This window comes from Siniperca chuatsi, linkage group LG23 (assembly GCF_020085105.1).
Source record: "Siniperca chuatsi isolate FFG_IHB_CAS linkage group LG23, ASM2008510v1, whole genome shotgun sequence".
Lineage (NCBI taxonomy): Eukaryota > Metazoa > Chordata > Actinopteri > Centrarchiformes > Sinipercidae > Siniperca > Siniperca chuatsi.
Genome location: NC_058064.1, coordinates 20036047 through 20063674, shown reverse-complemented (window position 1 = coordinate 20063674; position 27628 = coordinate 20036047). Strand labels below are relative to the sequence as shown.

The window sequence follows — 27628 nt, the reverse complement described above, 5'->3', positions numbered from 1 at the left end:
CCGTTTCCCAACTTGTCTGACTAAATCCATCCATCCTCAGCTCCAGCACGCTATATAAAGGGGAGAGCATAATTAATTGACTCAGTTGGTCTCAGCTGGGACAATCAGCTCTCCCCGGCACTGCTCACCTGAGCCGCTCCCCCACCTCTCCCTCTTTGCAGCTGACCGCTAACCAAGCCCACCTCCACAGGCATACACACGACTTTCTGCTCACAATCCCAGATGCTCAATGCGTCGCATTTTATAGATGCAAAAATTACTGTTCAAAGTCTCCATTTACTGCTCATTTGAGAGTAAACTATTGAGTATCTGTTATTTAGGGAGGAGTGAGTGAATGAATGAATGAGGGAGTGATTTTGGACACTGTTTTCACAAAACAAGTTATTTTCAATCAGAAAAAAACACCACAAGTCTGCAGATGCTTCAATTTAATAGATCAAGAAACCCTGTCAATTACATCAGTTTATAGGGGCAAAACTCTATCAATAAAACTGAAGGGAATTCTGTATGGTGTGTTTAAGTGCTGTGTCAGAGGTCACGTACAGCTGGTATGTTCTGTTACATATTTGACATCCACACATAAAATAAGCAGCGGGAGGCACTGGGAGTTCCAGTGTTATTTTATTGTGAAAACATCAGACAGGATGAACCGCAGGTCATGCTGCAGTAAAATCGACACCACTCTCCCACACTCAGTGTACAGAACACAGTCAGTTATTCATGAATTTGGTGAGTGCGCATGAAAATGTAAAAGAGTAAATGAGAGATACGGAGAGTTTAGGTGTGTTGCCATGGTGATAGCAAGAAAGGAGTACAGGAAATAAATAAATAAGGGCCGCCTGTTTGAATGAGTGTCCCGCCTTCCACTGAGATATCCTCAGAGTCTGTGCAGCACAGAGTGACACACACACACACACACACACACATTATCCAGTCGCTCCACTTGTAGATACAGCACATGTGGCACTACAAGTGATGTACACGACAGTGAAAAATGCTGACGACATGGTATGAATTCAGTAACCGACACAGCTGATTTAGGACTCATTCCTCAAAAGGTCACACACACGTTACTGTACAGGTTACAGCGCAACATCCACACCGTCTGGAAGAACATGAAGCTGCTAGAAACACTGGAGATCAGAGGGTGTGTGACCTCTGCTCACTGAAGGAGGATGTCAGGGCAACACAGAGACACATGAAACCCGGCAGGCCCACTAAGGCCACGGCCACACGAATGTGGACAGATTTGACAGCCTTGCACCCACACTAATTTATCAAAGAACTTGCTCTGTTAACAATCAAAGATTTTTTTCAAAGACAGCAGAGAGCCACGTAAAGCAAGAGGATCACTTCACTTTATTTCAACTTGGATAAAATATGATCCATCATTTTGATTGGTTATGATAACTTTGTACTCACCAAAGTAATTGCTGGGAACACGACGACATGGCTACAACTAAATCTGATGGGGCAACAAACATGAGCAGCCAGACTATCAGACTATAGCAGACAGCTCTAAACAAACCAACAGATTATCAAGATGATCCAAACCCTCAATTCACAGGGAAAAGGCGGACATGTAATACAGCAGGTCAAAGGTAAAACCCAGACGTTTACAGATCTAGTCTGATAATATTTGATTATTAATTCACTGAGCCGGACATTGCGTTCATACTAGCCGAGTTCTTGTTGGGAAGCTGTGGTAGATGCTAGGAACAGTTAATATTTTTCACGAATATCGAAGAAATATGACAATTTAATAGCTGTTAATTCTGTTAGTCAACTTACAACAACCTGTACAGCTGGCTCACTGTCATGTACGCTTGTCAACATTTTTTCTGTCATCATTTTCCATGAGTGTAGCTAGGTGCTTTGGTGGGTACAGTGTTATCATGACTAATAGGAATGATGGCCAAATTTGGGAAATAAGTAAACTGAATCTTTTAAGCAAGCTTCTTTAAGTGATTTCTACCAAAAAATATGTGTTGCTCACAGAGCAAGTGTAAAGAAGGTGTGTGTCAGTGCCAGCAAGTCAAGATTCTCAAAAATGGATCACATGACAATTACAATTGAGTCTGTTTTTATCTGTTTTTATACATGTTTTTATTCGTGTGTGAGAACCCATTTCTCCATTTATTGGTGTGAACGCGACCTGAGAGCCTCAGGAGCTTTTCTCTGCTCTCTGATTGTCTTGGTGCAGTCACATGGGCCTCTGCAGGTGCTTAAATGTGTGATATCGCAGTGAGTGCATGTAACAGTGTGTGTGTATGTGTAAATCATGTAGTGGGGGGTTTGTCGTGTGAGAAGTGAATTTTAGGAGTGTGAATGGAATAAAAAACACATGCTTGTGTTACTGTATGTGTTGCATTTTGTGTTTCTAAAATTAAAACTGAATTTGGATGCTTCCTGTGGCAATGTGGGCGTTGATACTTGTCTCTTCCTCCCCTCTCTGTTGTTGAATGGTTGTTTAGAAGGGCAAGAGGAAGGTTAATAGCCAAAAACAGCTCTGGATATCAGAAATATTAATTTTCGTGAAGTCCAGTGCAGCTGGAAAAAACATCACTTCCTCTTTTGCGCCCTAAAGTAATCGAGCAAATCCAAAATCTGAACCCATGTAGGCAGACAATCTTTTCACCCATGGTCCCAATCGTTTTATAATTATATTGATAACTTATAACAGCAGAGAGTGTGAAATAGCATAGTGAGAACCTTTTGGCAGACACTGGAGTTGTGGGTTGAGTCACTGTGTTTGTGTGTGTATATGTGTGTGTCTGTGAGTATGGAGGAAGGCCCAGGTGACCACAAACAGAAGGCGCTCTGAATCCTTTCAGCGGCTCTGTGTTGCTGTGAATGAAAGGCACAGTGTGCCACACAAATGTAGTGTGTGTGTGTGTGTGTGTGTGTGTGTGTGTGTGTGTGTGTGTAAGTGTGTGAGGCAACCAGAGCAATGAATCAATCCAACATCCAAAGATGACAGCTCAAAAACAACAGCAGAATTAATGACATCATGTCTACACTGTACAAAAACATCCTGCATTGGGACTGTAGATATGTCAGAAATGCAGAGAAGAAGATGATAAAAAAAGTTCCTGGCTTTGTTCCTCTGTGCTGATGATATGATAATAATGTTACTGAAATATATTTTCAAATATTGCGTTTTTATTTCAAATATTGTGTTTTTGGTGCCAAAAAGGAACAACAACAACAACAAAAAAACTATAGAAACCTTTTTTCATTTATTCTTCAAGATAACTTCTGCCCTTTGAAGGAGTGGTTTGACATTTTGGGGAATACACTTATTTGTCTGTGGATGACAATAATCAGTCGGTTGACCCACCACTTTGATCCAGACTGAAATATCTGATCGATTGCCATGAAATGTTGTACAGATAAAATTTCTTTAAAAATGCTGGTGATCCCTTAACTTTTTAGCGCCATCATCAGCTCACCATCTAATTTTTCCCATTATTTTGGTTTGATAAATATTCCCATCAGTCTCAGCTGTACTTTCTGTTTAATGCTAGATAACAAATGTTAGCATGCTAACAAGCTAAGATGGTGAACATGGTCAACATTTTACCTGCTACACAATCTTAGCATTGTCATTGTGAGAATATTAGTATGCTGATGCTAGCATTTAACTTGAAGCTCTACTGTGCCTAAAGCTTGGGCCAGACTGCCCACCTCTACCTGTGCGACGGCTACCTCGCTGAACTGCTGCGGCTCGCACATGTTGCCTCGCAAAATAGGGCTGCTACTGCCAGCTCTGTCTTTCTACATAGAGCTTTCCTTTGATAATAGCCATCAATAATATACATTTTTATTTCACTTCATTATGAATGTAATTTATATTTAGTTTAGACAGAGGCGGTTTGAAAAGTGAAGCGTTGTAAGCAGAAAGCAGTCACTGTTCTTTTAACTTAACATAATATTATTATAGCCTATGTGGGGTTTCTGCTATGACTCTAGTATTTCCTGAAATTCAATTCAATTCAATTTTATTTATATAGCGCCAATTCATAACAGAAGTTATCTCATTGCACTTTTCCTATAGAGCAGGTCTAGACTGTACTCTTTATAATATCATTTACAGAGACCCAACAAATCCCACCATGAGCAAGCACTTGGCGACAGTGGCAAGGAAAAACTTCCTTTGAGAGGCAGAAACCTTGAGCAGAACCAGACTCAGTGGTGGGCGGCATGTACTCAGTTAAATGTTGGGACTCTACTAATGCAAGTGACTGAATTTTCTACAACACAGTCCTGCAAATATTTCACAATAAAAGCCTTGTTGACAAATGATTCTGTCCACAGAAATGCTAGAGTGCTTTTAATTTGAAATGGATACAGGAAGTGTTGAGTAAATTTTTTAATTTTTTTTAATCATGTCTGTGACATACTCTACAGATATAGACATTGAAACTGTAGTGAAAGGTGTGTTGCTGGTATGATGTCGACATGACTATGAAAAGATAATTTTCTGTTTTTAGCTGAGAACCACGCACGTCACACGGAAAAATAGGCAAGACGCCGACTCTCTAGATGAAGCGTTGTTACACCTGCGTGTGATACGCGTGTGAAATATGCTGCTCACACGGGCTGTGTGGCTGCTCCAACCTGTTAACATGGGCGCCGAAATGAAAAGCTCCGCGACACACACACGAGCTGCTCAGGTAGGCAGCGTGGCCCGGCCGTAGGTACGTCACAGAGCCGCTAGCATGGCTATAGACTCTCAGTCTTGTTTTACGTGTGGACAGAGCCAAGCTAGCAGTTTCCCCCCTTTCCAGTCTTTATGCTAAGCTAAGGTAAGCTAGGCTACTGGCTGTGGCTCCACAGTGAGAGTGGTATTGATCTTCTCATCAAATTTGGCAGGTAGCAAATAAGTGTATCTCCCAAATTACCTAACAACTCCTTTAATTGGTAATGATATTTACCTATGACACTATGCTTTACTATATATAAAAATGTGTTAATCTGTGCAAAAATAACAAAATAAAGATACAAGCACAAATCCCATCATCCACTCCTCCTTGAGATAAAAACTTTCTCAGATATGTTGAGAAGCCTTCCTGTGTTCCTTTCAGCAAAGAAGCAAATATGTAATTCAGTCTAATAATAGACATCGTTCAAAAACAACATAAATATACCTGTTGGCTTGACTTGAATATAAACACTCCTACAGTATGAGACAACTGAGCAGTGAACAGGCCTGGATTTATGCAGACTGAGGAGCTAAGAATAGGGACAAAAGTGCACAAAATGCGGTTGTTTGTTTATATCCGAGGCAGAAAGTAAGCCGGGGCCTCTCGGTGCTCGCTTGGTTCCCACGTGGGGATTTTTTACCAGCTCTGTTTGCTTAAGCAGGCTGCCCTTTTCCTGTAGGGACGGTAGGGATCATCGACACTGACTCTATTGTTTTTTTATACAGGAGGCCACTTTTGGAGTGAGATGGGAGAGGAGAAAATAGAGTGAGGAGAAGAGAGGCCTCTGTAATGGCTTGTTTGCAGGCTAAGAGGTCCTTTGTGTATCGTTCGTCTTCCATTCTGGGGGTTAAATGAGCAGTTTAAGCTGAGGCTCAGTCAGTGTGTTAAAGTGGAGAGGTGCTGTCTGCGCGTGCCTCTGCTGAGTAAGATGTTGCGTGGCATCAACATCAGCAAGAGTGCTAATGTGTAAGCTGAGTGTGTGTATTTTGTGTGCCTGAGCCAGAAGGAGGCTGTGCTGAGAATACAGCCATTGTTTTTGCAGGAGAACGACGGCAGGGGCTACAGGCCAGGCCAGTAGCTTTTCTCCTTTATTAGAGCCAGATGTCTGTGTGGGGGTAAAAAAAAAGAAAGAAGAAAAACAAGGCTGTTCTCTCATTATAACCCACACACACAGGCATGTGCACACATGTACAGTAATAATACTTCAAAGGCTACAAGAGGAGGTTTGCAGTTAAAAGATTCACCAGAATGTGTCCTGAAGGAAATAAATGTTTATTTATAATATAAGATTTGGTCATCACACCAATCAGTTATGCTGACATTTCACCCACCAGTTTCATTTTAAAGACATGGGGTTACCACTAGACACAACTTTATAGTGAAGTGGACCTGAAATTGCAGAGCTATCAGGTAGTACAAGTACAGTTTACCTAACTATCAATTTGGAAGTAAAAAATCAAGGTAAACTGTCCATTAAAAACATCTCATGCATTCCAAACCTGTATGTTTGCAAAATTACTTTAAAGGTGGTACTCCACTTATTAAGTATTGTACTTCCAAAAGGTTGGGGGACTCACAAGAATGGTCAAAATCGAAGTAGCAGAGCCAGTGATATCCTGACTTTTGGTCTCAAGTATAAAATCAAACCCCGTAAACACTGAATCCTCAATTTCCCATAGTGCAACCTAAAATCATCTTTAGTTATGCCCTTTCTGCCTGGTAAACACCCAGTTTGTTGTAACAGACAGTTAATAGTTTTAATGTAATAGTAATAACCTTTCATAGTCATAGTGTCTAGCAGCAGGGCTGGATTAACCTGCTAAGCGGCCCGGGCCACAAATGAGTTGCTGGGCCCCTAATACTACCCCCGTAACCTTTCCCACTCTATGTGCATTGTGTACAGTATCCCAATGCTGTAATATTACATGGCCCCAGGTTTGCGGTGTGGTCATTTGATAAAACACAATTTGTTTAAAGAATATGTACCATGTAAGCATAGTATCAGTTAAAAATATGAAGGTCTTAAAACTAGATTTTGATACAGGGCCCCTCCTCAAGACTCTTTAACTTATTACACTTAATATTTACTAGGGCTGCCCCATAATAGTCAACTAAACTGTTAGTCGATGTCTTAGTCGACCAAGGTTTCATTAGTTGGATAGTCGCTGTTTTTGTGAAGTTGGAAGTTATTTATTCCCTTGATTTGAACAACAAGACTTGTGTGATGTTATACTGTTTTCTGATGCCCCAAAAATATGCATTTAAATAATTAATTTAACGTAAAACGACTAGTCGATTAATGGCTTGAACTAATGACTACTAGTCAACTAGGAAAATCTTCAGTCAGGGGCAGCCCTAATATTTACTAATGTACTTAATTTATTGTAATTCTGGTTCATGTCTGTCTGTCCTGGAACATGAAAAAATGATTTTACCTTTTTACACGGTAATGGTTTTTTGTTTGTTTGGCTCCTTTTTGGTGGAGTTTATCCTAATCCGAATTGAGGATCTAGAGATACTGCATGTTATACAGATTGTAAAGCCCTCTGAGACAAATCTGTGATATTGGGCCTTATAAATAAATTTGAAGTGACTTGACAGGGCCTCAAGATCAGGTAATAAACCAGGACCCACATTAAGGCCCTTATCATCCATCCATCCATCCATCCATCCATTAGCTACACCTGCTAATTGAGAGCAGTACAGTTTGCACAAATGCAAGGGGAAAATATGATTTCTGGTTCAGTCAAGTGCAACAAAGAGATGCAGCTTTTCCAAAAATGTCTCTTTCACTTTGAAGCTGGAGTGGTTTAGAATTGACAAAGAGGTGTAAGAAAATGACTCTCTCTCTCACTCCTTTTCTCCCTCCTGTATAATGCTCACAAAACAGCCTGTAATCCAATTCACAGCATGATGGAGAGTGCAGTTATTAACCTTGACTTTGCTTTGCATTGCTAACATTAATCACATTACAGTATGAGGTACAGTCTCTGATTCTGTGATGTGAGAAGTAGATTGGAATCTTCCCATGAATTTTCTTAACGGCAATGATGAGCACTGAACACTGAGTGTGGATCTCTGAGGCTCTCTGAGCCATTTTGGCACCAAATGTTTGACAACAGGTTATCGAAAATTGCCCATAAATCTCTGATGATTTCAGACACAGAAGGACAAGGCCATGGGCTGAAATGTACTGTACACTCTTCAGAAATTAAAATGCTGTGATGCACTAATAATGTATCAGAGGCAAGTTGTGAAGAAACATGACAAAGCAAAACGCTTAACAACAGTTCAACTTTCAATTTCCTAAAAAGTTCATCAGCCCAGGAATTTTTAAAAAAATCTTTCTCTCTTTAATCAACAAAGCAAATTAAATAATATTTTGTTATTGCTGCTCGCAGCAATGCTTCATAAGACAATAAAACAAAAATATGCATAAAGACAAAAGGATAGTCTTAATTTACTGAAAGACATGTTTGGTTGTCGGAGTAGGGACTTTGTGGGTGTGGCCTTGGGTCTGTCCACTGAGCCCGTGGGGCAGGGCACAGGGGGCACAGCAGAGCGGGGTTATGTTTCACAGGCTCTCTCTCTTCTTTCAGCTCAGACTTTCTGCGCAGCCCACTCATGTGAGAGCATCCTGTACCTTTCTAACCACATCCTGTAGCTCAAAGTGTTAAGGATGCTTGGTGTTACAGGCAATGATTTATTGAGCGCTTCCACACTATACTGCTGCAACAGAAGTCTCCGTTTTCATGGTGTCATCAGGTTGTAACACAGGAGGTCCCTTCTGCCAACATCATAATGACAGAGACCAGTGACAACTCGTTTCGTTAAAATTGTTGGCTGAAGGCCATGTCTCCACAGTTACAGTTGTAGAGGTCTTGACAGTGAAGTCAGTAGCAATCTATTACAGGGCGTCCTTGAGGCGGTGATGAGCCAGTTTCCCTCTGAAATGTATGAATCTAATGAGGGCAAGGGTGCGCTAACACACCGCACTGACAGCGCAGAGAAGGACATGAATTGTGTTTTACAATTTGACGGAGTTTCTCTATTGATCCAGGGGAGGGAGAGATAAGCTTAGCTCCCACGATGCATTGGGGTCAGGGCACGTGCGAGGCCGCTGTTTGCTTTGTAGAATCTGAAGCAGCCTAATTTATCAGCAGTTTGTTTAAACATGTAGGGAACATCATCAGGAGAATCCCTCTTCAAGTCCGTCCTCTGAGGATAAGTTCCCCTTTTAAAACACTTTGAAGACCTGCTTCACCTGCACATTTAGTCTTTGTATGCGTTTCATTCATTTAGCCCACATTCTCATCCAATCAGTGCTCTCTGTATCACCCAGAGTTGATTGGACATCCTCCCCCTTAAGCCCAGACAAGCAAGCATTACCTTTCTTTCTTTCAGCACCTGTTTATATGTCTAATTCAGACCCCACGCCTGCAAGGTACGACAGTTTTTTAAATCAAGTTTGCTTCCAAAAAATTCTGCCCTTCACTCATTTTGTTGCCTCTCCTTAAACAAGGCAGCCATTCTCAGAGTCCCAGCTCTGTCCTCCTCATTAGTCCAGCCGGAGGTAGCTGGGTGTGGAGTAGTTAAACATGAGGAAGTCCAACTTGTAAAGCTGGTAGAGTCGGATCTGCTGCTGAGTGCTGATATTGCTGAAGAACTGGGCTGTCATTGCATCTGTAGTGCGAGTGGACTTGGCATAGCTCGGGAAGTGCAAGGAGTCTCCAACACCCACCAGCCGCAAAACGTAGTTTGCATCATCTTCCAGTGTCTCATACTTGCCCACCAGGTCGTAGTGGATGTGACATGGGTGACAAAGCTGGTACACGGTCTGCCAGTGCTCGTTGAGTGGGCCATCGCGCTGCGTGGCCGGATCCACCAGATACTCAGTGAATTCTTTGAATTTAACATCAGCACCATTGAGCAGGGCGTCCTGTGTGGCGTTCTTGCGGTAGCGCCGGATGATGCGGGTGCCGAAGCGCTTGTGGAAGGACGAGTTGTACTTGAGGGTGAACTTGTTGCGGTATGCGGAGACCAGCCTCTCGAAGGGCTCGCGAACAAAGAGGAACTTGAGGTAGTTCTTGAGGCGGTGATTGATCTCAGCAATACTGTACTGGTTCAGAGTCTTCAGGTTGGAGGGAATGTGGGCTTCATTGGAAGGGATTTCCATTGGGTCACTATGGAAGAGAGTCACAAAGACATTAAGGAACAACGGCAAAACAAACAATATGCATTCCTGTCCTTGAATTATATCACAAACTTACAGTGTAATGAGGGCAGCATGCAGGGATGTAACTACATCATACAACACATCTCCTGTGCATTTGTCCTATTTGTCTATCAAAGAGCAATACATTTAATAGGGAAATTAATGTACTAACTAAGTAACTCTCTAAGCCCATAACAGTCTGCCAGGCACTAGACTCACCTGTATTTCCCCCGGCCTGTGAGCACCATCATGACGCGTTTCCAGTTGGTACAGGCCACCTTGGGGACATAGCAGTAGATGAGCTCGTGGTCCTCGTCCACCACAAGGTGTTTGAGGTCTCCGGGTGTCAGGACTCTGCGCTTATGGCTGGATGCACTGTAGACTCGACAGGCATCCACTACCTGATCCCTCCTGGCTTGGTGGAGGACAGCTGCTCCAGACAACTCCGGCTGGTCAGGAAAAGACAGAGGAGGGAGTGGGAGAGAGACAAAGGGCTTGACAAAGGGCTTTCAGGAGGTAACTATATGGAGGTTACTGTCTGTTTTTCTAGCCTGGTTGTTGTTTATTAACAAATTATTTTTTACAGATCAGAGATTTGTGACAAAATTACTTCCTGTCTCTCTAGTCTCTTGTTGTCTTTACACCTTTTCCCATATGTTCTTACTGTATAATTTCCTTGGCAGTGAAAGGAAAATCCTACCGTGCCAATAAAGCACTCTAAAATGAATGAAACTGAACCAAAGCAGAAAGAGGGAGAGAGATGAAAGAGATAGACGGGAAGACAGGCAGACAGATAGTGAAAGAGTGTGTTATTAATCTCAGCCTTTATTATCATACTCATCTCTTTATTGACTCTTTTCCCCCTATCTGAGTCGCTCCACAGACTATGATAGAGATTAGTCCATTGGTATGGAGGAAAATAATGATATTGGAGGATATTACAGATATTGAGTGTTCAATATGCGCAGATCCAGTCAGCAATCATTCATCTGAGGCATATTTCATATTCACCATGACGCTTGTGATGAAGTGGACCATGACAGGAGGGAAAGGAGGAGGCTGGGGATGAATTAAAAGAGTCTGAGGCAGAGAGAAGCCTGAGGGCTTGCATCTGAAGGGCAGAAATGTTTTCTTGTGCCTCTTGATTATTTTTCCTCTGGGTCTGAATTCCCCTCCAGGGCGGTGCCCCAGTTTCCTCACGGAATCTAAATTAATTGTACTGTGGCCTGCATCTTTACCGCTCCATCCCACTCACAACAAGTGTGGCCTTTTAGTGCTACACTGGCCAGGGCTGAGAGGGCGGGAGAGCTGCTGACATGAAGTGCTGAAATAACTCAGGGACCCCCACCAAGCACTATACATGAAGACAGTCTAACAAGGTTTATACTTATTTCTCTTTGAAGTCACTCTTCAACCATGTCTCCTAGTGGACAATTCATCATGTGCACAGCTTGCTACAAGAACATGGGAGGAAACCCAATTTTTTACCTTTTTATCTGATGACAACATACAAAAGTAGTGTTGAGGGAAACAGTCAAACACATAACCTTAAAATCAGAGATATTTCTGAATGATGTTTGTAAAAGTAATATTTCATAGTTTGTTACTTTCTCTATAATCTCCACTGGATAGTCATATCCAGTGGGAGGCACAATGCAAATACCACCTAAAATGTTTTTTTTTTAAATAGTAGAATTGTAATTGTAGTATTAATATTAATACATTAATAATAATAGGAATGACAGCTATAGGAATAATAATGACAGTATTAGTAACAGAGCCAATAACAACAACTGTAGTAGCAGTTGTCGAGCAGGAACACGGGGGCAGCAGGTGGCCCACAACCACAGATCCAGACTCTGCAGCTCTGGAGGCAGAAATACCTGCTGAAAGCATCAGAAGGAGAGAGGAGAGAAACGAGAAAGCACAGAACTACAGGAGAGAGAAGATGTCGAGTTAGTAACATGCGGTAATGGGATAAAAATGCATACAGATGGAGAGGGAGAGAAGGAGAGAGGAAAGAGGCGCGTCATGGAAAGTCTCCCGGCAGTCTAGGCCTATAGCAGCATAACTAAGGGATGGTTCAGGACTCACCCAAGCCAGCCCTAACTATAAGCTTTATCAAAGATGAAAGTCTTAAGCCTACTCTTAAATGTGGAGAAGGTGTCTGCCTCCCAAACCCAAACTGGGATGTGATTCCACAGAAGTGGAGCTTGATAACTGAAGGCTCTGGCTCCCATTCTACTTTTGAAAACTCTAGGAGCCACATTCCTGGAATGGAGCCTGCATTCTGGGAGCGCAGTGTTCTAGTCAGATAATAAGGTATTATGAGATCTTTAAGATACGATGGTGTCTGACCATTAAGAGCTTTGTAGGTGAGGAGAAGGATTTTAAATTCTATTCTGGATTTTACAGGGAGCCATTGCAGAGAAGCTAATATTGGAGAAATCTGATCTCTTTTCCTAGTTCTTGTCAGTCCACATGCCGCAGCATTCTGGATCAACTGGTAAGTCTTAAGGGACTTATTCAGGCAGCCAGATAATAAGGAATTGCAGTAGTCCCACCTAGAAGTAACAAATGCATGCACTAATTTTTTAGCATAATTTTGAGACAGGATGTGCCTGATTTTTGCAATGTTACGTAGGTGAAAAAAGGCAGTTCTTGAAGTTTGTTTCATGTGGGAGTTAAAGGATAAATCCTGATCAAAATAACTCTGAGGTTCCTTACGGTGCTGCTGGAGGCCAGGTCAATGCCATTTAGAGTAACTATATCTTTAGATAATGTGTCTCTGAGGTGTTTGGGGCCAAGTACAATAACTTCAGTTTTGTTTGAGTTTAACATCAGAAATTTGCAGGTCATCCAGGTCTTTATGTCCTTAAGGCATGAATGAAGTTTAGTTAACTGGTTAGCTTCATCTGGCTTGATCGATAGATATAATTGGGTATCATCTGCATAGCAATGAAAGTTTATGGAGTGTTTCCTAATAATAGTGCCTAGATGAAGCATATATAAGGTGAATAGAATCGGTCCAAGCACAGAACCTTGTGGAACTCTGTGACTAACTTTGGCGTGCATGGAGGACTCACCGTTATATTGAAATCACCTACAATAATTACTTTATCTGTTTTAAGAACTAAACTTGATAAAAACTCTGAGAATTCAGATAAAAATTCAGAATAAGGACCAGGAGTGCGGTACACTATAACAAATAGAATTGGCTGTCGTGTTTTCCAGGTCGGGTGTGAAAGACTAAGAACAAGGCTTTCGAATGAGTGATAATTTAGTTTAGGTTTAGGGTTGCTTAATAGGCTTGAGTCAAAGATGGCTGTAACTCCACCTCCTCGGCGGGTACCTCGAGGAATGTGAGTATTAATATGATTGGATGGAGTGGATTCATTTAGGCTAACATATTCTTCATGACTCAGCCAGGTTTCAGTAAGAAAAAAAAAGTCAATATGATATTAAATCATTCACTAGTACAGCTTCAAATGACAGAGATCTGATGTTTAAGAGTCCACATTTAATTCTCCTATTTTGTTATGCTATTTCAGCGTTTTTGTTTAGGTTTTTATGTACAGCTCCTCTTCTGTTAACTTATCGTTTTATTAATTTAAGTGGTCAGGAGGCAGACACCGTCACTAAGGAGTTTTGGGTGGGTAACTGCTCTGGAAGTGCAGAGAAGCATGTAGGACTGCAACTCTGCCTCCCGGTCTCAACTCTGAGTTGTCATGGTTTTGGTCCACTAATAAACTCAGTCAGATTTCTGGCTATGAGAGCTGCTCCATCCAAAGTTGGATGAATGCCTTCTCTCCTACTAAGACTGGGTCTTCCCCAAAAAGTCTGCCAATTATCTACAATTATCATATGGGGATATAGGTCATAGGTCGATGCTCTGTCTTTATTTCCTTGAAAAATCAATAGGGTGGGGGTAAGGGTTTTTCCCACTGTAAATTCACATTTTAACAATATTCAACACAGAAAAACTCAATAATTTAAAGATATTAGAGTAATGTCAGTTTAAAATGATTCCTTTAGTTTTTGAAAAAGCACGTTTTTTTCTGTATTTATAGTGAGTTTGGGCATTGCTATGGAAAGGATTCCAGCCAGAGCCATGGTATCATATATTCATTGCTACATTCAGGAACTATGCACTGCATATTTGGTGAACTGGTCCAAAATTGATCCAAAATACACAAGTGAAATAATTCATATTGCTGAATGTATCCAGCAGGCTGGATTGGTTTTACTCCACAGTTTTGGAGCCTTACTTCAAATAACTAAGAACTTTTGCCACACATTGTCTCTTTTGTTGATTCAATCACAAGTTTCATCTTCATCTGTGAGATGCAAGTGCTCTAAAAGCCAGTCAACTATGGAAATCCCAAATGATGGTATTTTTTACTCTTGTACAAACAATGTAACTTTTAAATAACTTATTCCCACTAGATAACTTTACGCACAACATATGGATTTTGCGTGCAAAAAATATCACCTTCACATAACATATAAATCTTTATTCCACAAGATAATCACCTGTGCACACAATATATTGATCTTTAGAACTTTAGAACTTTATCAGTTTCTTTCTGCATTTCTTGGTAAGAAATGTATGCAAATACTGACTTCCCATCTCCATGTTGTTACCTCTGCTTTACCCTGTTACACTCTTTCTATGTTGCTTTTTCCAAATGTTCGCTTTCATATCAAACGGGCCTTTAAAGCATTTTGATGGAAGTCTAAATTGACAAGGCATGATGGATTATGAACGTCTCTGCTCAAGAAGAAGGCCTCATTTTGCACCCCTCCCACTTCTCTCTTTGTGTGCTCTCCACCTCCTTATTCATGCTTAAGCCGACACATCAAAGCCCACTAAGGCGTAACAGCGAATAGCAGGTCTTCGTTGATGAAAATCTTTCCTTTTTTATCCGCTCAGCGACATCAAGCTATGATTCACACAAATGTTGCGGCCCTCCATCCCAGAGGAGGACAAACGCTGTAATTAACATGGGAAAAAGAGACAAGGGAGGGAATCTTGTCATCTCCTGCTCTGCCTCAGTGTTCCTCTCCTTATCTCTCCTCTTTCCACAGGATTACTTTCTGCCATTTTATCTCCTCTTCAAGCAGCTCAGTCAAGTCTCTTGTGCAGTTTCGATGAAAGGGTGAGGTTGAGAGAGAGGTGGAGGAGATGAGAAAGGTGATAAGTTTATACAGTCTGAAAAGGAAGCCGTGATGGAAATCACTGACCTCTGGCCATGTCAAGCCCTTCCCATGGGAGAGCAGATACCATTACTTGCTTATTTGCTTGCACATAATTGATTACTAATCCCCTGTGGACATGAATTAGTGGGTTAGCATCGGAAAAGAGCTAGCAAAAGTCATAAAACCACAGCTAGAAAAGTAGTTAGCAGCCTCACATGATATGGTCAATTTAGTTTGATCTCTTCCGAATAGTCAAGACCCCAGAAGGACCTCAAACCTCCATCTCAGCAGTTTCCCTGTGCAGCCACGCTATGTGATGAATTACTTAGCACTACAGAATACAGATACTCTATATTAATTTATATGTGAGGGTGTGTGTGTGTATGAGATTTTACACTCTCTGTTAGCAACTGCATCCATTCTCTCTGGCAAACTTCAAACTTCCCATCAAAACTGGGAGAAAATTGGGGGGCCAACAGCAAATATTTGCCCCGGGCCCTCTAACTGGTTAATCTAGCCATGGTGAAATCACAATATAGAATCTGTTGAAATGATTCAGACTAAGAATTATGGCTCCAAGATAGAGACGAAAGTCATACTGAGATATATCTTTAGAATGTTACATTCACACTTCGAATTACCATACATATGGAAACAGCTTTCTGTTTATAATTTATTCCTCAGTACTTGAGAAATTTCTTTTAAATACTGTTGGGGAGAAAATGACATGCTAATACATGGCCATTTGCAGGGTTTCTGCAGATACCCGAAACATCTTTTCCTCTAAGAAATGAAAAAACTGCTTCCTATTGCAATTTAAATACTGCAGCAGTCAATACTGCTATTCAGATATTTCCTCAATTAATTGTGTAGCCCTGTTTATTTTCTGTGAGGCTATTCTAGTGCTGTTTCTCGAGTATTTACACTCTTCTGTCTCTGGAAGACTTGAAAATGTATGAAGACAGGCAGAAAAAAATCACTAGCTAGGAGAATTGGTGAATTTTTGCCCCTGACGTCCAATGTGAATAAGGTGAAAGCAAAATGCTGCAGCAGAAATTCTCCTCACTTTAGTCTGATCTTGTTAATGTTGGGGGAGTGCTTTTTTCCCCTGCTAAGCTACTCTTCCATTTTGTCTCCTAAAACCTGATCCGTCTGCACGCCTTGTCTTCTGTTTGTGCACCGGCTCCGCTCTCTTCTTGCTAGCTGTGAAGCCATCTAAACAAAGATCAATAGGATCCATCAAAGCACCTCTCTTTCTCACACACACACACTCTCTCACACACACATACACACCGAGCACTAAAGGTAGTCTGTCTCTCTGACCCTCTCTGCTTACAGACTGGCATTCATAGAGCAGGCAGGGATAAAGCTGCTAGTGTACCACAACTGTCCCAAACACTCACACACACACACACACACACACACACACACACACCTGATTTTCAAGTGCTTCACCTGGTCCTCTGTGAAAAGCAGCAAGGAAAGGGCTTTCTATAAAACCTTGACAAAGCTGACAGTTTATGAGATGGATTCCTCCTTTTCAATGAAGCACAGTAACTTTCCATAATGTCGTTTATGAGAAGTCAGACCGGGAGAGGGGTCCGACCGGGCCATCGCTGTGACACGCCGGCAGCTGACCACCTGCACCCACTGCGACACGGAAAAGAGCCGAGGAAATGTTTCTTTACCTTTATTTATCTAGGGAAACGACTGAGAACACATGCTCTTCTTCTGGAAAAAGTCAGTGTTACTGGGCAGTCGGCTATGTCAACTTGTGGCAAATTTGTTAATTGTAATTGTTTCAGCACTGGTGTGATTTTAAGATGTAATGAATTAGTTTAAAGAGAAAAAACACTTTGACTAAAAGTTGACTAAAATGTAACGACTTTTCATCGACTAAAACGTTTTGAGTTATTGTCGACTAAACCTAGATTAAAACTATGAAAGATAAAAATGACTAAAATGTGTCTAAAACTAATAAGCAATAAGACTAAATCTAAAATAGCTCGCATAATTAACACTGCTTTCTAGTCTTCTGACCACTCAATGCGCTTTACACTACATGTCACACTCACCCCATTTACACACATTCATACCAAGCTGCAGCCTCCGGGGCTAAAATAGGAAGGCAACACCTAAGTGCCAAACACTGCAGTTCCTCGAATGGCCAGTCCCCATGGCCAGATAATTTCCCCATTCATGAAAACTGTGAGGGGAGTGAATTTTTTTATAACTCACCCATTTAAATTATATTGAGGCTTAAAGTTATGCATAATTAAGGACGTGTACTTTGAGTGACAGGTGGGTGCCTGACAGGTGGGTGAGAGCCTTCAGGTTTTCTTGCTAAGTAGCTTACTGCTTAACAAAACACGTATGTGTTAAAATGTATGGTGTGTATGAGGACAGAGCCCATTCAAGGCTACACAATGGAGCGATAGTGACAACAAGTGGTGATGAAAGTTCACACAAATTATTTCTCATATCATTCTTAAATAATCTACTTCAATGTTTCGTGAATGACTTCCACCTGCTCGGAGGTGTAAATTTTAAGTTTTATCTTAACTCTACGTTGTATCTAACTTGCGTGGTGCAACCCGTATTTACGGGTTATAGCATAACTCCCACACTACATTCAAACTAAGCTTCGTTTGAATTTAACCATAGTTAACCCAGGGTTGCTACATGGTAGTCACAAGCCAGCTTTTCTAATCTGTAGACATCCCTAGAACTTTTTGAAAAGCGGCAAAAAAAGAAAACTTTAAAGCAGTGAATCTACTGATTCATGACTTTTGTGCTGATGCCTGTTACGTAAGGGCACTGCAGGGTGGTTGTGAATGGACCCAGTGTGCATGCCAGGGTCTAAAAGCACTTGGCGTCCTGCCAGGGTCGACAAGGCCACACAAACACCCAAACACACAGACATATACACAATATGATGCTATTTGTTGCAGGGTTTCAGTTCAATTCTTTATAGATTCTCAGTACCATTTCAGGAGGTATTGGATGTTGAGGACAGATGAATGGATGTAAAGGGGAGGGGTGAAGGTGGAAGAAGGATGTCGTCTGTTGCGCTGGTCTGGGACGACGTACTGAAAATCTGAAATCTGAGACAAACGAAGCAGGATGGTTGACCAGGTATAAGGCTTGACAGGTGATCAGAGGTGTGGTTGAGGCGTGGCCCTGCTCCCGAACCTAAGTTAGCTAGTTAACTTCATAAATATGATGGGAATGTGGATATTATTTTACTCTAGGTAATTCAGGGATGGTCGTCTGTAAAAGCTTCCGTGAGGCCTCATCTCGCCTAAAGGAGCTGTTAACAGCCGATCGGAAGAATTTGACCAGCAGAGGTTTTAATGGAGAGTTTTTAGATTTGTGTCAACAACAGTAGGCTACTTTTATCCAAACATAAATGAAGCAAAGTATCAGCAACAGCTCATTATTGTGGATTACAGTCATTCTTAAAGTGATTTAAAAGTCAGTGGTGAGTTCTTTTTGTTCTTGGTGAACCACAGGAGGATGTTGAAGTGTTGACACATGCACAATCCATTTCTTCAGATGCATATTTTGTGGTGTGGTCTCAATTTATAATTCTTTACCCTTATTGTTACAACTTAGCCCAGCAGTGGAGCAGGTTGGAACAATGGATTTCCTTGTTTTTCACATTAATTAATGAATTCTGTGATATAGTTGGAGAACTTGGAAACATTGCTATTTGTAGTAGACAAATAACGGTAGGCCTACTTTGTGTCAAAATTTGAGTTCTAACAACAACTCAGCGAGTTATAGGTGCTGAGACAAAAAGTGCTACAACCATCCCCAGTCTCCCAGTCACTGAATGAATCTGTGGTTTTGCAGAATCATTCAATATCAACATTCTTTTTTGATGATAGGGCTGGTTCAACATCTTGCTCACGGACACTTAAGGACCATACTGGTACAGTAGTTTTGCATAATTTAGCCCATTAACTACAAACTGTTCCATTTCATTTTAGTACACTTTGACAATCTATTTGCAGATATCACCTTTCGATCCCCGGCTCCCCCCAGCCCGCATGTTGAAGTGTCCTTGGGCAAAATACTGAACCCCAAATTGCTCCTGAAGGCTGTGCCATCTGAGTGTGTGTGTGTGTGTGTGTGTGTGTGAATGAGCATTAGTTATTCTTTCTAATGAGCAGTTGGCACCTTGCGTGGCAGCCTCTGTGCCATCACTGTATGAATGGGTGAATGTTGACATGTAGTGTAAAGTGCTTTGAGCGGTCGGAAGACTAGAAAGGTGCTGTAACAATGCAGTCTTTGATAAAAATTGCAATGAATGGTTTGAACATGGGCCCTGCAGCTGACTGCTGATGCCATGTAAATACCATGTAAACACGGAATAAACCGAGGTCACTGAACTCCACCGTGGTGGAGTAAATCTCCGGGCTATCTGACACCTGGGTCAGCCTGACTCTCCCTGTCCCACGGTAACATGAAGCCTGTAACCTGAGCTCAGAGACAGGTCTGCTTCCCGGGGGAAATTTAGCTCGCCCGTGACTGCACCACAAAACCTGCGTTAAACTATAACACTGCTTTTTCTTTACTTCTGACCCATTCATTCAAATGCTGCTGTGACAAACGGGACAGTAGAAGAAGAAACTGCGTCACTAATGTTGCAGCTGTACACTGCACATTAGGCAGTGATATGTGTTTACCATTTGTAATCACTGTATACATATCTCATTTCTATATGTGTAACATGTGTGTACTTGTGCTGCTGTACATCTGAAGACCACATATTATGTGCACTGGTATGCATGTGTGCATGTACTACTACTCGTGTAGAGACCGGTGTGTCTCTGAGTGTGCGTACTGTATGTGTGTGTGTGTGTGTGTCAGTGTATCTCAAAGAGAAAAGTGGGGGTATAATTATAGCACCACAGACAAGATAATGACAAACTGCTCTGACTCAGAGCCATCAAAGTTTCTCTCTCCTCTCGTGAGCACTTTACCCTTTTTCTCTCGGCATGGCACGCTTTACCCCTCAGGGAGCAAAAACCAGAGGAGAGAAAGAAGTAGAAGGAGGTGAAGGGACAAAAAGTAAAATGGAGGGTTTCACTTATCACACGGCAACTGTACGCTTAGTTTTTAAACTTGAATCCGGAATGTTCACAGATCGGTGCCCTCAAATGGCAGCAAGAAAGAATTTCTTGCATTTTGAAGGCTTCGTTTAACCCAGAACTCATGTACTGTGATGTCAGGTCATTTCAAAGCTGAAACACCAGGCTGCTGATGCGTTGCTTTTCTGTTGCTCAGCACAAAACACAACTTAAGTTGGATTTATACTTGACGCAATGGGTCTTGTCATAGATAACTATGGTGTAGGTTTTGATTTATTGTTCAGCATCAGATTGTACCTGTCGATAGCACCACCGCAACTATAATTACATGCATCGTACGGGGAGATGTTTCTGTTATTTTGCCTACCCTCACTTATTTAAATAATAGAAACACAACACAATTCAACAGCACCACCAACTACAGCCTGCAAAATGATCATACAGTTGAATCATCACCTCTGTAAAGCAGTTTCAACAAAAACTGAACATTGTAGCCTTCATGAAGGGAGGGTCTTTTGCAGAACTTTATTAGTTTTAGCTAGGTGCACCTAATAAACTGGCAACAGGATGAATTAATAAAATGTATGAATAAATTAAAGTATTAGCTCAGAGGGTGCACAACAGGTCTCATCAAGTCAAACTTATAGAAGAAAATTGATGGTGGTTAAGCTAGCTAACTTGTGTAAAGGCAAAATAGTCAACTAACTCCCCATGGCGAAACAGAGGTCAGAAACCGCGACTCGAAGAAAATTAGGTCTTGGAGGTGTGCCCAGCCTCCAAACTGACAAGCCAGGCTACGCAGTGGAAGAAGCCTCTCCCCAGCCCGGCTCACCTGCTTCCCAAAGCCCGATAAGTGACTTCTCTGCGGCACATGAGCCAGTCTGTCAGCCCAAACTAAAATCATTCCCTACTACGCAATCAGTGATTGATAAAGCAAGATATTTCCCAATCAAAGCCCTTACCGAACAGCAGGTAAGCCACTGACTGGCCATTTGTTTAATAAGGTACTCTACATGAGTTAACGTAGCTGCCTGAGGCTTGGCATTTCCCTTTTGGTCGGTACTGTACACGGTTGCCCGCTACACTGTGCTGTATTATGCATATATCTATTTTCTGACTTGTTAACTTACAAAATGAAAATTCTCTGACAGACTAAATATAAATTTTGTGAGAATTTTACAGTCTCCTGTTGTGTGCATGCTCAAATCAGGCTCAGTGTGACTGGCCAAATAATTATGTGTGAGGCCCAACCCCTTGCAATATTTCTGGCTATGCTACTGTCCTAGCAGTGGGTAGTTGGCATGAGCATGCTGCATGCCACTTACAGAAACTAAAACTTCATCAACAAAAGGATAAAAAAGTGTCAAAATAAAACAAGATTAAAACGCCAGAAGATAAAGTTCCTCACACAAGTACAATTTCTTTGCATGTGTCATTTTGTCATGATGAAGAGTAATTCCTGCAGTCTAACTCCACACCACAGATGTATTTAAATAGATGTTTTGGTCCCACAGTGGGATGTGTGCAGGCGTTACTCTTTTCGTTAATGCAGTCTTTGTCTCTTTTCCTTGCACCTTGCATGTGATATCCTTGTATTATTTTGTCCATCACAGGTAATGTTATTATCTTAAAATAACATGCTGTTGAAAATGTTTAGAAAAAAACATTTCATAAACAGGAAAGAGGTTACCAAACATTTGCTGCAATCGCAATGTAACTTTATTTTGTTATGACAGTTTTTGCCTTGATTGGATAGTTATGGCTCTCCAGGTTTAATTTTCATTTTAGTTTCCTTGTAGTTTGTAATGACTTTGGGGGATGCTGGTGCTTAATCAACAGCTCATTCATATTTTCAAATTTTTCTCAGCTGTCAACATCACAAGAGAACTGTGTTTGTTGTGAGCTGCAGTGAACAGTTCCTGTTGCAGCAGTAAAAACGACACATTTCGGTGTGCGCATGAATCGACTGGAAAATCAAAACCAAGAGCCTAATGCCTTCTCGAGAGAGAGATGGGGATGATATGCAGCAAGGGCCCCAGCTGGATTTCAGTTGTGTATATTTTGTTGTGTCCCACAATGTAATTTATTTGATGATCTCAAGGAAACAAGCTTGAAATGTCAACATCATGAAACATTTTCCCTTTGATCATGATGAAACTAAAAATCGTATATTTATCCATTTTCTCTGTGGCCTTCTGTACTGGCTTTTCTTTCTACACAGTTTATTTTCTCAGAGAGCAAAATGGAGCACTCATCTCCCATACTACCATTTGTCTCTCTCCTCTCACCTCCTTTCTTCAGCCCTGTTCATATGCAGCCTCCAGAGATGGACAGAGACAAAAAGAGTAAAGCCTCTTCCTCTAAATCCCTTTGTCTTTAAACCCAGAATGACTTATCCAGCTTCCCACACACACACATACACACACATCCTAAACCCATACCCACAGTGTATAGCTCTAGTCTGATGGTTTTACAGCAGAGCAACACTCAGACAGCTGCTTTGGCTTCTTTGCTGTGGGTGAAAGGTGCGACGTTTCTTTCAAGTCTGTGCCAGTGTCTGCCGCTGTGTTCCTGCATAATCTGGCCCATGGTGCTGATTCCAGGGAGGGCGGGAGGGGAAGCGTGATAAAACACACACACACTCACACACACTTAACGGAAATGAAGGGATTGTGGAGCTAGCAGGATATCTGCAGCTGGTTAAACAATCCAGACAGGTATTATCTAGTGGCACAGACACATACAGACACTTTCCTCCCTTCACTGAATACATTCATTTTGAAAGACCAAAATTACAATTCTCCACAACATGATTAATATTCAGAGCACTTCCTCTGATTGTTGACAACTGTTGGTTGTCCAGCCAGGACTGATAACTTGTTCATCGCCTTCAAATTTCCATTTGTAGAAATTTCAACCAAGTTGCATTAAGTCTTCAACTGGCAGCCAAAAGTCAGAGTCTCTACCCTCCTGTCCTCATGATCATGAGTTCTGGGTAATGACTGAAAGAATGAGACCATGGATATACGTGGCCAAAATGTGTTTTATTCACATGAACATTCTGAAGGAGCTCCAAGTAGAGCTGTGGATTCTTCACATTGAAATGACCCAGCAAAGGTGCTTCAGCATGGGCATGTCTGAATGGGAGGAGACCCCGGGACAGAACGAGAACACGTTGGAGGGATTCCATCTGCCTTGGAATCCCTTAGGAAGGGTTGGAGGAGGCTGCTGGGGAGAAGGATGTGTGGCCTACTTTGCTTAGCCTGCTGCCAAGGCAACCCAAATCCAGATAAGCAGTGGAAAGAGGATGACATTCTGACTGAGGACCTTTCTTGCTCAACAAATCCTCCAACATAAATGACAAAACAGGTAATTTTCTATTACCAAAATAAGGTTTTCTGACCTGGAGACCCTTTCAGCAGGACGACACTGTCTCCGGCCGTCGCCATCTTGTCAGTGCCTGACAGGTTAATCCAAAAATGGGCAAACAGGTGGCGCTGAGGAGGGCCGAATGAAGCCGGGTTGCTGAACCACCTAGCGGCTAGCCACCTGAGAGGGCACCCACCTGTCACTCAAAGCAGCCACGTCCTTAATTATGCATAACTTTAGGCCTTAATATAATTTAAACGAGTGCTATAGAGGCCAAAATCGTTTTTTGTACCAGGCTGTAAACGTGATTATTTCTGCTGTAAAGTTGGGCCTTTTATCTTTAGGAGCCATTCAAGGAACTGGAGTTTTTGGCACTTACACGTTGGCTTCATTTTTCAGCCCTGGAGGTTGCCGCTTGGGATAAACGTCTGTATGAGGTGTGGCCTTGTGGCTACGTATGTAGCAATACCTAGCCAGGCTAATTTAGCTTAGAAACAGAGGTCTTAAACCTCAGTTACAATGCAAAAGACACGTAAAAGCTCCAAATAATGAATGTAAAACACCACTAGTTAAAACCTTTGGCTATAACCCACAGATTAACTCTCCTGCTCTACATCTGACCCAGCTCAGTGTGACATTTGAAGTTGATCGAATTCAGATTCCGAGATTTTTCACTGATGATGTGTCTTAGGGCAATCATTTGTGATTGTGTTTTTGCCCTGCCCACTACGCTGATACACCCAAATCAACCCAACCGATACTGCATACATTTCATATATAAAACCAGAGATACAGAGATGCAAAAATATGAAAACATACAGTACATTAAAATGAGTAAAATGTAGCCAGTTCAGAAACAAAACAAACAAATCAAATTTTACCACTAAGTCTTTATTCAAAATGTAACGTTTAATCAAACCCTTACTGAGACCTTAAACCCAAACCCAAAATACAGATCATCAAAGGTTTTTACTTTCTTTCCTCTAAAACACAGATACATTACAAGAGACACACACACACACACACGCACAAACAGACTATGAACACATACTTCCATTACAGTGACACTCCATTAGTGCTCATGTTAGCATTGAGTCACCCTGTTTCAAACCCTGTGCACAAATGTGCATATCCTTTTCGCCAGCCTCAGTTCTGATCTCTGAATCAGTATTTAACTGTGAGCCAGGCTCTGGCTTGGTAATAATGGTGTCTACATGCCTCTGTGATTACTGGTAAGAAGGAAAAACGTTTCCATGAGGAGGAAACATTATTACTGTCTAAGGAAACTAGTTTTCTTCCCTGTATTTAGATGATATCTAACCATGTGTGTGGCCACATCAAATCATTCCCTCTGGAGGTTTATTGCATTCGGCAAATCAACTCATTCTGATTTAAATTCTGATTAATGAAACCAGTCAGCCCCAAGGACACAGAGTTCAGTTTTACTGTAATGTAGTGCAAACACACCAAAGGGTAAAAATAGCAAAGAAGAGGATCTCTGTGAGCTTTTGGAAGCCTCAAAGACACCCTGTTGCTCCCTGCCTACTGTACCGTCGGGCCTTGGCAAGTGGGAAGTTAAGCCTTGAATTGAAGATTGAGTCCAAAATGTTTTTTTTCTCTCCAGATTTATTCAACGTGAGGTTTGTATTTGTAAGGAAACCACAGAACATGTATTAATTGAATGTAAAACATTCTAAACAGAGAGAAAAAAAACGTATACCCTTTTTACACCAAAATTAGCGCGTAAGCAGGTTTTTTTAAACACGGGTAAACCCACTAAAAATAGGAGACTGACTCCTTTCCCACTGCCAGTAGACGAGTTTGCCTGGTCTTTTCTGATGTGTCACGTTCAACGTCACAAACGTGCTGAAAAACAGGGTTAGTAAACAGTAGAAAGCAGCATGGAGGCCAGTGATAGGTTACGGTGCTGTATGTAGCCCACAGACTGTATAAAAATAAGGTGTAGCCGCGGTGTTTCAGGTTTAACAGCACCGCGCTGGGCAGGTGTGTTTACGGTGTTTGTGTGCTCTGAAAGACGTCACAGCGCGGATATAAACTCACAGCTGACGGACTGTGCATTCTAATATTACATAAACATGTGGATGAGACCATATGTTTAGAGACAGAGAGAAACAGATGAAAGAGTTAAATACCCGTGAGCACTGCAGAGTCATTTGACCCAGGAATGAATGCCGATTGTACCCTTTCCCACCGTAGACAAAAGCCAGATGTTAGTGGGTGTTAGTTAGTGTTAGTGGTTAATGTATATATATATATATATATATATATATATATATATATATATATATATATATATGTATATATATGCATAATTAGGTGACCTATCTATCTATCTATCTGAATAAGTGAGTATAGATCATGGATGTATGGATAGATATGTTCTGAGCAGTTTTTTATTCCTTATGTAGTTAAATTGTTTGTGGTCCTCTGATTTGGCGGACACAGTCAGGGTGGGAGTGGGGACAGAGCAATGCTGAGGGACAGTGGGAGCCCTTTCTTAGATTTGAGCCTTTCAACATTTTCAGAGCTCCTTCAAGGTCTGTTTTCTCTACATTGCAATCTATCACTCAACATGTATGTTAAATAGTTTAACATTTTGAATAGGCTTTTTTTTGCAGTGGTGGAATGTAACTAAGTACATTACAGTACAGTGTTGAGGTACTTGTACTTTACTTGAGTTTTATTTCCATTATCTGCTGCTTTATACTTCTGCCCCACTACAGTTCAGAGGGAAATATTGCAGATTCAGATCAATAAAATAATCAACTAATAAATTAGGATGTATTATTATGGATAAAGATAACACTTTATTGATCGCCTGGTGAAATTCAGTACTGAGCTGGAGTCAGGACATGGTTATCCTAGTTTAGACTGGAAGCAGGAGGAAACAGCTAGCCTGGCTCTGTCCAAAGTGAAAAAAAAAACCCACATATCAATACATCTAAAGCTCAGTAGCTAACGCAGTGCATCTTTTTGTTTAATCCGTGCATGAACAGAAATGTAAAAACGACAATTTAAGAGTGAATTACAGGTCTCTGTGGAATAGAACTATTTCTTGACGAACATCAGTTTATCCATCCGGTCTTCAGCTGTGCAGGTTGCCAGATATGGTCAGCGAGCACAGGTTTTGGTTTTGGTCTCTATACAGACCTGTTTTATACAGTCTATGGTACAGACACGATGGTACCAAAATAGGCAACCTCACTGCACACAGTCACTGCAGCTGGCTCAGGTTTGACAAAAAAATAGTTCTCCCCTAAAACCACATATTGTTGTTTTAAGGTTTCGCGTATCTACTTTATGTTTTTGTCATTTTGCAAGTGCGTCGACCAACAGGCCATTTTCTCAAATATTTAGTGTATTCTTTTCACTCGTACACTGCACACCTAATTATCTTCGGTTCAACCCTAAACCCAAGTCAGAAACCTAAAGTGAACCAGTGAAGAAGTTAAAATGTCCTTGCCAAAATATGGCAAAAATGTCCTCACTCTGAAGGGCTACGATTCAAACAGGGACAGAGCTACAAGAACACACACACACACACACACACAGAGAAACAGCTCTCTCTTGACCACTGACCCCAAGCACCCTGCTAAAGTTTACTCTAGCTGCAGTCCCTATGCACACAGAAATATATCAATGGGACTTCACATGAGTGAGAACGAAAATATTCCACGGAAAATTAACCCACGGCGAGTCTGCATGCACCTGGTCTAATCTCAGATGTCCAGAAAACCACTTACAGCCCCCCCGTGTACATTTATAAGGTGCACAGTGATAAATGGCCAATAGAGAAAAAGGGACCAATAGAGAGAATGTGAGAAAGGGGGAGAGTGAGCTTGAGACAGCAAAGGACAGAAGAGGCAGGGCCGAGGGAATAAAGGACAGTTGGAGGTGTGAGGAAAGAGACAGGCCAGCGTTAGCTGCAGAAGAGGCAGGCAGATAGATAGTGTAGAGAGCAGTGATGAGAGAACAGAAGAGGAGCAGAAACTATCCAATCCGTTATAGTGATAGCATCACCT

General features: G+C 41.5%; 1 protein-coding gene across 2 annotated transcripts in view; it reads right to left on the bottom strand.

The window, feature by feature from the left end:
* Positions 1-411: 411 nt before the first annotated feature.
* The window catches only part of chst11 (carbohydrate (chondroitin 4) sulfotransferase 11), a 100457-nt gene continuing 73240 nt past the window's right edge, over positions 412-27628 (bottom strand). For both annotated transcript variants that reach the window (XM_044186545.1, XM_044186544.1), the window contains exons 3-4: positions 10141-10370; positions 412-9889 (exon numbers count right to left, since the gene is read on the bottom strand). In XM_044186545.1, the coding sequence (XP_044042480.1) occupies positions 9265-9889; positions 10141-10370 (855 nt within the window). In that variant the 3' untranslated portion in view covers positions 412-9264. The remainder of the gene's footprint in view (positions 9890-10140; positions 10371-27628) is intronic.